The following is a 10,328-nucleotide window of genomic DNA, read 5'->3' on the forward strand; positions in this document are numbered from 1 at the left end:
GTGGAAAACCTTATAGGCCAAACTTTTGAGATCCATTTTATTTTATAAGCATTAGGTAGAAATTCTTACACTTATTTTTTTTTTAAACTGAGGACTAGCACAGTCAAATTTGTTTTCCTTAGGAAAAAATGATTCTAACAAGTTAAGTTAGCATAGTGATTTACAGTAGGGTGATTTGAACACACTGCTGAGTTGAATTTGATTATGGTTCAAAAAAATTTTTTTTTAGTGGCAAAGAGCAATGACAATGCGAAAAGTCTTACAGGAAATACTGGAGAAGAATCAAAGATTTCACCACCTGACTCCCCTTAAAACCAAGCACATTGCTCACTGGTGTCGTTGCCATGGCTACACCCCACCTGACCCGGAGAGCCTGAGGAACGATGGGGACTCTATCGAGGATGTGCTGACCCAGATCGACAGCGAGCCGGGTAAGCCTTCAATGGGACTCGCTGAGCAGCAGCAGCAGCCAGAGAGGTGTTTGCGTGGAACACTCTCATCTCTTCAGCCTCCATGGTTCTGGGACCCCTTCAGTCCTAGCATTTACTAGGACTCAAAAAGTTACTGTGGAGGACAGGAACCTTTGCTCACCTCTGACCGTGTGTCCCGTCTCCTTTCCCTGCCAGTACAACCCCTACAGAAGTATCTGTGCCCAAGGGTCCCGAGTGTCATGCCCCAGCCAGGAATGTGCTGGCCCGGACTATACAGTGGGCACACACTGTCTGCTCAGGAGTCCCCCTCCTCTTCTTGGAAGATTTTGCTAATCCACCTCCTTTCCTCCACGTAGCAGTGACTTCTTCCTTCGTGACCTTATAACCCCTCAAAGACGAGTCTGTCCAGTCTCCTTAAAGATGGGGACACTGTCTTATCTGTTACTTTATTTTCAGACCTAGCTAGGAAGTGCACGACTCAGTATTGGAGGCACAGACGTTAATACTTAGTAGCATAGCAGACAAAATGAATTGTTTTATGATAAAGACATAAGCGGCTGCTGTATCGGGGGAGCAGGGCTTGTATGGGAGAATATTTTGAGTTTTACCTTAAAGAATAAGAAGGGTTGTTTTCTCCTCCCAACCCCTTTTCTGTAGAAAAACAGAAGCTCCACCTCCCCGACTGAGGGAAGCTGGAGCACAGGGAGGGTGTAGAGGTTCCTTTAAGACTTAGCACAAGTCCCATTTTCTCCATGAAGCTTTTCTGGGACCCTAATGTGGGATGACCTCTCCTTTCTCTTCTCCCCAGCGGCACAATATCAACCTTGAGAGTTTGTCAGATTTATATATCTAAGCCCTTTGGAGAGCAGCCACCATGTTAATCACTTCCGTGCTTCACTGGTAGTATATGTAGAGCACGATACTTTACATACACTGGGCTTTCTGTTAATATGCCTAATTAATCAGTGAGCGCCCAGTCAGTAAAACAGAAGAAGCCAGGAACTGGATGTCCTGCCATCATCCTGCTGGGTGCCCATAAGCCCATCTTGTACCTGGTCTGGACCTCATTTATTCATCCATAAAATGAAAGGGGTGCACGGAAGGATACCCAGAGCCCCTTCTGGCTTTAAAGTTCTGATATTCTTTGTTAGACTTTGTATAAGTCAACTTAATAAAGACTGGATGCAATGTGTACACTAAAATGTTAGCAATATTGATCTCTGAACAGTGACAATACGGGTGATTTTTATTTCTTTACTGTGCATTTCTAAATTTTCTACATTTAAAATATGAAAATTAATTTAGTCATTAACATTTGAGAGCGGGGAGATGGTCTTCTTTTTGGTGGCACAAGTCAGAATTGTGTACTGTCCGTTTTGTCTCAGGTTGCAGTCTCATCACATACATCTTAACATAAGATGCCTGTCTCTGTGTTTGTTTACTCAGTGAATTAGTAGTTCTCATACTTAGAGATCCGTAGAATCTTAGAACCGGAGGGAAGGTCAGCTCCCTTGATACTTACCCCCTTCTTCTCTGGGTCTCAAACTGTGGGTCTTGTAGAGATGATAAGCCCTTGTCTTTTGTCACCACAGCTGTCATAAGACTGATTACCTCTCATTTAGAGTGCCCATCGTCATTCTCCTCTGCTGACAACCTCTGCCAGAAACTGGAAGACCTGCAACAGTTTCAGAAGAGAGAGCCAGAGAATGAAGAAGAGGTGGATGTACTCAACCTCTCAGAGCCATTACAGATAAACATCAAAAAAGAACAGGAAGAGAAACAGGAAGAAATGAAATTGTACCTGCCACCAACACCAGGGTCTGAATTTATTGGCGACATCACACAGAAGGTAGGGGCTGTGGCCTGTGGTGTTGCTAGATCACAAACCAGGTGTGAGATGCTCAGACATTCAGCCTTGTAAACTAACGGCAGTCTTTTCTGGTGAAGCAAATGTGTGATTTACTTCTGCCTGATAAACTCGGGGTATGCTTTCTGGGCACCCACCTTCCCACACCAGGGCCCTTGGGTAAGAAATTAATTACATGTGAAAAGGCCGCTTGTTGAACATGGAACTGTAGCAAAGAGCTAGATATAGACAGTTTTTTACTTTTCTTCTCCCTTTTTCTCATTTGCCACAATAGAAACACCTTTCTGTCCTGAGGCATGTCATAATATTTCAAGCCCTACTTCAAAAGTTAAGCTTTCTCTGGCATTGTTATAGCCCCCAAGTGTTCTGCCTGTGGTGTGGATGCACCTTATAGTACAGGAGAGAGTTAGTTACCCACCTCTGATGGAACTTAGCAGCTCTTCAGCATCTGCCACCTGCACAGCTGCTTCAAATCCAAAGTGAAAGGCAGTGTTTGTTTTCACTTTTAGGAGGATATGAAAAATGGGGCAAGATGCAGTTTCCAAGTATATCTTCATCACCTTTTGTAAATAAAGCCTTAGAGTCTGGTTCTAGGCTTTCCAGTATATTGATCCCACTGTCAGAATTCATGGCAAATCCTGACTGTGTTCTCCCGTGAAGGGGATTTGGGGGTAAATGCAAGATTCTAACAGCATTCATTCAAAAATGGAGAAATTGAGTAACATATTCTTCATGAACTCCCCATGAATTTTGTCCAGAACGTTTTATTCTTCCAACCAGACATCTCTTTGTGTGTCAGAGAAGTGTGCTTGTTTGGAGAGAGGTTGTATTAATGTGGAAATAGGAACAAATGGCTTTCTTCGGCTTTTTCAGATTGGAATCACACTGCAGCCCGTGGCGCTTCATAGGAACGTGTATGCATCGGTGGTAGAGGACATGATTTTAAAGGTGAGTGTCAGCTGGCAGCAGAGGGGCCAGCCAGGCAGGGCGGTCTGAATGCCAGGCTGTTTTGAGTAAGGAGGGATAAATACAGAAACAGAATAGAGATGACAAGTTTTAAGGTTTCAGGCTTAAAGGTTTTTTTTTATTTTTTATTTTATTTTAAATGAACTAAATTATGGTTCCTCTGAATGTTGAAGCACCTCCAATAAGCGTTTCTTTGCTGATGTTACTCTAATAATATTTATTAGTGCCATTTCAAGTGCTTTTTAAGTAGTCTGAGGTGAGAGTCAGTGCTCTTATTTGAGGAGGTGACAGAGTAGGTGACAGAGGCAAAGCCTTGGATTTTCTCCACATGTCACAATAGCAGCAGAGAAACAGCCACACTGTCCCATCCCTGAGCAAGGTGATAACAAAAACCAGTTTCTTTACCCAGCATCCTTTAAGCTCAGCAGTTCCTTTCCTGGTGGGTCGCCTCCCATAGCAGGGTACCTCGCAAATAACCCTCAGTTATTTTGCTTGAAAACATCTGATTAATGAAAATTAGTCACATTCATAATTTCTCAGAATCATGGCTCCTATCATTCCTTAAGGACTTTTGATCCTTAGGTTCAGTTTTCAAAGTCTAGGGTATGAGATGGGGTCAGATGCATCCCTTCTTGCCTGAAAGCAGATGCTTGTTTTTGAGAGTAACAGCATCTTCTGTTGTAGGCTACGGAGCAGCTGGTGAATGACATCCTCAGACAGGCTTTGGCAGTTGGATACCAGACAGCATCCCACAACAGGTACCGTTATCGCTTCAGTCCGTAGTCTAACTCCATCTCCCATCTTTTCAAGAGACAGGAAGTATCGTTCCAGAGTACTGTGGTGCTTTGACTCAGCTTTCATTCTGCTAAGACTGAATTACAAAAATATCGTTGTTGTACTCTATACTTTACTTCCTCTTTTCTCAGTCTTCAGTTTTTTCTTAATCTTGAATTCAACCAGCTTCTTGAAATCCATCTCAAACCTGTGACTAGGAAGTAGGATCTGAGCCCTAAAAAGGGCCAAATGAAGAGGTGGACCAAATCTTCACCAAAGTTAAAAGGAATTAATAGGAAAGAAGAGAGAAAAAGAATGCCCCTGGCCACTCTCCCCACCCCCAGGTAGCCCTAAACTATGCCTTGTCACTCATCATTATCCCCTTCCATTAGGGCCTTTGCAGGAGATGATCCTTTAGATAAATTAATTGATTAAATTATTAAGTACATGAGAGGATTGCACTTACCAGCCTTTGTTTTTTGGACCAGGATTCCCAAAGAAATTACAGTGAGTAATATTCACCAGGCCATTTGCAACATTCCTTTTCTGGACTTCCTCACCAACAAACACATGGGGATGTTGAATGAAGATCAGTGAGTGGAAGGAAGCTGCCCCAGGAAAGCAGGATCTGGAGGTGTATACGAAGCTCTGAACTGTGATGGCTCTTCTCTTTGGGGAAGGAGGTTATTTTCTTTGTGCCTCAGAACATCATGGCTACCAAACCATTGCCTCCACCTAATTCAGTGTAACACCAGAGTGTTCAGTCCCAGATCAGATCCCTTTAGGAGAGAAATTTCCTGATTCTAAAGTGAAGCTGTGAGTGGATGCATGCTCTGTCACCTTGCATTTGTTCACTGTAAAGCTCCATGAGAGGGTCCCAGAGCCGGGCCAGGCCGTGTGTATCCTCTGGGTGTGCTCAGGGGCGTATCTGGGGCCCGAGTCTCCCTCCAGGAGACAGAACATGAGTCTGACAGGCTAGAGATTTCACCCATTCGGTGGGCTGGGGTTACAGACATCCCTGACAGTTGCCCTGGTAACGTCTGGCGAAGGACTGGGCTTCAGCGCTCAGCAGGCGGCCGTGGTGTGGAGGATCTGCGCTCAGCCCAGGTGTGTCGGCTGCAGAACCCAGTGATGCTGTGCGGAGGAGGTTGCAAACTGAGCAGGATTCTTTTTTTTTTTTTTTGCGCATAGAAGCATTGTTACAGCCAGTCTCAGAGCATCGTCCAGTAATAGGCAGATCCCAGCATAGGTCAGGAAAGATTTGACTATAACCAAGAAGTTCTTAATATGCTTATAATAGATAACACCCACAAATCCCGGGCACTTGGCAGACTCGTACCAGCATTATGTGTGTCGGGCAGGGAGCTGGGTCCACACAGTCCGCGTGGTGCAGCAGCTTCTGCTGCTGGATCCATGTTGAGTGGCCAGTGGGGAGCAGCCCGTGGGACAGGCCCCACTAGGGTGGTTCAGCCTGTCAGTGGACTTCGTGTCCTGCTTTTCTCTGTCAAGTTTTTCCCAAGAAGAAAAGTGTTTCAAAGAAATACTCGTGAGTGCCTTAAAGGTAGAGTAATGGCTGCCAAAGCCAAGATAGAGTTATATCAGTGCTCAGAAGCAGTGAGACTATAAGCAGATGGGCAAGAGAAGTGAAGAGAAGAAGGAAAGTTAGCAGCGCCCTGCATGATGTCCAGTCCTATTACAAGTACTGTTTCCCAGGCTTCTAACACTGTGTGGAAGTGAAGGAATGAATTTATTCTCAGTTAGGAAGCTGCTCAAAGACAATTTGAAACCTGTGAGTCAGAGTCAGAGAAACTTATCTAAGCAACATAATTTGTGTTCTCATGAGTCCAGTAGATGTTTGAGTCAGGAAAAGGCAGAAGTGACACCCTGAGAAATCTACTCTTTTATTCTGCATCCGAGAATTGCAAATGCAGGAGGAAGTCTATTCAGTAAGGCATAAGGCATGCCCTGGCTTGGTGATTAAATAGTTTAGTAGTAAAAGCTCAGCTAGTCTGTACATAAACTACTCCAAGCAAAGGTCATGGGCAAGTGTATAGATTCATGCAGCAATGAGTGGACTGTGACTGAGCTCTACAGGAAGGTTTGATCCAAACGAGAACAGGTTCATTTACTTACAGGTATGAAAGCCTAAAGAAATTACCTTTTTGCAAAAGAAATATTAAAATGGCTTAACATTCCCCATATGTGTTAATGTTTCAAATGTATTTGTATCATAATGTGTAACATAATTGTGTAACAAAAATACCTACAATAAATCTTTTAGTATTTGTGATGGGTTTTTTGGCGTAGGGTTCTTTTTACATTAGGTCAGCTAGAGCTGGGATAGGGCGAAGGTATAGGTCTTTATGTGTTTAATTCTTCCACTTTTTTCCGAAGGAACTTGAGGCTCTGCAAGATAAAGGATAACAGTTAAGTCAAGTCTGCAAAAAACCTGGAAGATACATGTTGACCCCAGACATAATGATTTCAGACAGCTTGGGGCAAAGGAAAACTGCTTAATTGAGCTCAGAGCTTCCTCAAAGCCAAGGCAATGCTGCAATAGCTCCTGTCTTCTGAAAAAGAAACTCACTGGTTTGTCTGGCGAGATAAAATTGGTCTGAGCTAAGGCCTGAAAGAAGTTACTCCTGTGACAGTCTTGCTGTGACTGTCTACTATCATAATGGCTAAAAAATTACCAAAAAGGCAGAAGCATTTTAGAATGACCACTTTTTATATCCATCCTTACGAAGAACTAAAAGCTTTTACAGCCCTTCCTCTGCAGGGAGGAGGCATTGTGAGATAGGCCAGGTGTGGAGCTTTCCTGGGACCAGACTTCACCTAGTGTTAACCTTTAGGAAGTTGAGTAGTCCAGGAAGACTAGGGGCATTGCTTAGGCTGAATGTTGTCTCAGCCACAGTTTTGACAGGAGCCGTGCAACAGTCAGTCAGATATCAGTGTCACAGGCAGTACCTTAACTGGGGACTCCCTCTTCCTGACTGAAGGAGCCTGTGTGAGTGGGGCCAGCAGGGCCAAGGTTTTCTCAGAAGCTGCTTTTTGGAGTTTGGCCTAAAATTCTGGAGTTATTACAGGTATGATAGTTTTAGCGATAGGTTTTTCTGAGTTTAAAACACCACAGAGCACAGAGAGGTGGGACCTTGCTCTGACTGCAGGTGAATGATCTTGGATCTCCCTCTGGCAGGGCCTCGTGGTGCAGCCGCACGGCTGATGGAAGTGGCTTCTGGCAGTGCTGACTTTGGTTATGGAATTATTAATAGTGAACTTTCTTTTGGCTGAAATTAGCTTAACAGATTGAACTGTTTTATTTTTTAAAACTTTTCTTATTACAGAATACAAAAATTCTTGTTATAAACTTTAACAAATATAGTAAAGTATAATTAATTTAAAAATTCCCCTCCTTAAAGATAACCACCACTAATATTCCAGTGCATTTCTTTATGTATATTATATGTATGTGATACATATGGGTTAGAACCGTACATGCGGTTGAGTCTGTTGTCTGTTGTTTCCTAAGGCCACCCCAGTAGCGTGATGTTAGGCCCGGCCAAGACCTAGACTGAGTGGAGGAAATTTCTCCTTCAGAACCCAGATCTCATAATAATTAATGAAGTCTAGTAAGGAAGGTGGGGGTTGGGGTGTTTTTGAAAAGCTGTCTGTTCTGGTGCATTCCAAAAAGGTTCTTGGGCATGCATTATGCCTTGCAGAGGCCAGGCTGCCTTAGGCAGTGGGTGCTCCCACTGCTGCTGCAGTGCCAACACTGCCAGGAGGGGCAGGCTTGCTTTATCCCCACTGAGGTACAGCAGACAGATGGCTAAAGCATGAATGCAGGCTCTGGGGAGGGAAGGGCACTGCCTGCTGTATAGTGTGGTGGGCCAGGTTTCGTGAGAGGGACTGCGTCAGTGGCATCAGATGGAGCAGATGGACCAAAGTTGCACCTGAGAGGAGAGCCAGCCAGCTCCTGGGAAAGCGGGAAGGGGCGCTTGGCCGTGTACTGAGTGCCCTGCACACAAACACCGATTCTCTTAGCAAGGGGTATTAGCTTTGCTTTGCAGATAAGGGAATGGAAGCTTAACCTGCTCACAGCTTGTAAGTGGAGAAGTCAAAAGATTTGAGTCCAAAACTAGTCTTTTACCCTAGGCTCCTGAGAATGGGAGCGGGGGCACATAGGCAGGGTGGGGGATGTGAAACGGGGGCTGGTGGGTTTTGTGAGAGACTGCATGTAACACCAGTGTGGACTGCAGCCCAGAGCGGGGTTCTCAGGACTGACAGTCCTCCAGGGATACGAGCAGCAGCTATGATGCACTAAAGTCCTTGTTGCCAAAGGGAGGATGAAGGAAGTTGTAAGAGAAGGTGCTCGTGTTCATAATTAAAGAAATAAATTAACAAGAAATTAAAACAGTATATTTTTGCATTTTAGTAAAATCCGAGATTGTTCATTTCCCACAGAATGCCCAGCAGGCTGTCTCTCTCTCAGAAACATCTAACGTGCAAACCAGTGAAGTCTGATATAATAGAACCCTTTGTGTTAGCATATGATTTGGGTTTTTCCTTTAAAATGTTTGTTCTCTCGGAGCATTTTCTTTACTGGAATGAGGGGAAGAGCTGTGCCCGCCAGAACTAGCACCTCTGAGGGGACGACCCCCTTTGCAGCCTGAGCTAGAAACAGCCCCATCTCCTGCAGCTTCAGTAAGTACACACCAGACTAGAGCCACTCGTGGGCCGGAGAGGAATAAAGCTCCAAAGGGAAATCCTTGAGTTTCCTTACCAAAAACTGTCCTAAGCTGGTGCCTCTAATCTCTAAAGGACACAGACTCCGTCAAGTGTTTGTATTTGTGCTGCCGAGGCCAGCACTAAACTCCTAGTGTCTGAAGGGCTGCTGTGCAGAGGGAACCAGGCTTGTTCCACGTGGCTGCACTGCCTGGAAAATCAAGCAAGTCAGGAGAGAGCTTTGCAGAGACAGCATAGGCTGCCTCCCTAACAGGCGTGGGCTCCCTGGAACTGCGTGTGAGAGCAGGGCGGATGTGAGGGTAAGGGTTGGGGTAGATGGCATTTGAAGGTCTTTCAGGGATTGAGGCTAATGCTGCCTTCTTAAAAAAGCTCCCAGTTCTTAGTGTGGATGGCACTTCCTTTCTAGTTATTAATATTTTAAGGAGGAAAACTGGAATTAGTAATAAAATGCAGGGCTCAGGAACTTACCACAAGGTAAATAGCATTCATTCATTCAGTACTTCAAGCACTCATTCCAAGAAATGTTTTGTTAAAACATAAGGGTCATCTTGGCCATAAAGAACTTAACTTCTTTGAAATTGAAACCCCGTGATATTGTTTCTTTTAGAAACTTTCACCTGGTTCTTCAGCATCATTATGAGTCACATGCAGGTGATGACCTAAGATTTCTTCTGCAGCTTGAACGTGTGGGGCCATGTCAAGACTATCCAAGGGAGTTACTTTGGGTTACCATAGGTTATAAAATTATCATGCAGCCTGGGAAAACAACAAAGTGGACATTACTGGTTCTTTCGGGGCTCTGTTACGTCCATATTTCTCAGGCCCACTGGACCAGTTCAGTTCACCATGGAATTGATCCTCAAGTTCTTGAGGTTTAAAAACTGACGGATGGCCCAAAGAGGCCGTTAAAAAAGAATGGAGCCTTCCGAACGCTTCTCACAGAAGAGACGGCTGAGGTCCAGAGTTGAGCTGGGTGGTGCCGTGTCCACCTGTGCCTCTCTCTGTGCCAGGGCTGCGGCCCGGTGGCAGCTTGGAGAGGAGTGGTGCCTCGCGGTGAGGACCCTTTCCCTCGGACGGCAGGGGGCCATCCGGGCCAAGATCTCACCCCAGCTCCCTGGTGGCAGTGGTTCTGACCCACCCCATGTCACTCTCCTCTCGGTAGGCAGTCACACGTTGAGGATCCGGGGAGCTGAGGCCTGAAAGATGGCTGAGGGGTTAGGAGCAAACTTCTTCCTCACCTCAGGGACCTGAAAAATGAAACGTGGCCACATCACTGAGCCTTTCCCTCCATTTTCCCCACTCCCTCCAGCTCCAGGGGAATAATTCTCTCCTAGCCTCCTTTCTGTCCTCCAAGAGTTGACTGCTGACCTGAAGGGTCCGTGGGGCAACGTCCGCAGTGGGCAGGGTCACTACGTTAGGTCAGACGTGTCACATGGACCTTCCATTCTGCTCCCCGAAGCCTCCTTTGGGTGGAATCAGGAAGCTGCACAGTCCCCACCTCCCTTCCATCTTCACTCTTACACAAGTGCTCAGTGGTCATGGGTAAG

General features: G+C 45.3%; 2 protein-coding genes across 2 annotated transcripts in view; one reads left to right on the forward strand and one right to left on the reverse strand.

Annotated features, from left to right (window-relative positions):
• The window catches only part of YEATS2 (YEATS domain containing 2), an 87,114-nt gene extending 80,786 nt beyond the window's left edge, over positions 1-6,328 (forward strand). Inside the window, exons 27-31 of the mRNA XM_025042224.1 lie at positions 230-431; positions 2,054-2,280; positions 3,172-3,246; positions 3,949-4,022; positions 4,527-6,328. Coding sequence (XP_024897992.1) covers positions 230-431; positions 2,054-2,280; positions 3,172-3,246; positions 3,949-4,022; positions 4,527-4,635 — 687 coding nt within the window. The 3' untranslated portion in view covers positions 4,636-6,328. The remainder of the gene's footprint in view (positions 1-229; positions 432-2,053; positions 2,281-3,171; positions 3,247-3,948; positions 4,023-4,526) is intronic.
• Positions 6,329-7,331: 1,003 nt separating this feature from the next.
• Positions 7,332-10,328, reverse strand: part of MAP6D1 (MAP6 domain containing 1) — a gene marked incomplete at its 5' end in the record, with an annotated part of 8,489 nt that continues 5,492 nt past the window's right edge. Inside the window, one exon of the mRNA XM_006925996.3 lies at positions 7,332-10,028. Within this exon, the coding sequence (XP_006926058.1) occupies positions 9,948-10,028 (81 nt within the window). The remainder of the gene's footprint in view (positions 10,029-10,328) is intronic.

This window comes from Pteropus alecto, unplaced genomic scaffold (assembly GCF_000325575.1).
Source record: "Pteropus alecto unplaced genomic scaffold, ASM32557v1 scaffold88, whole genome shotgun sequence".
NCBI lineage: Eukaryota > Metazoa > Chordata > Mammalia > Chiroptera > Pteropodidae > Pteropus > Pteropus alecto.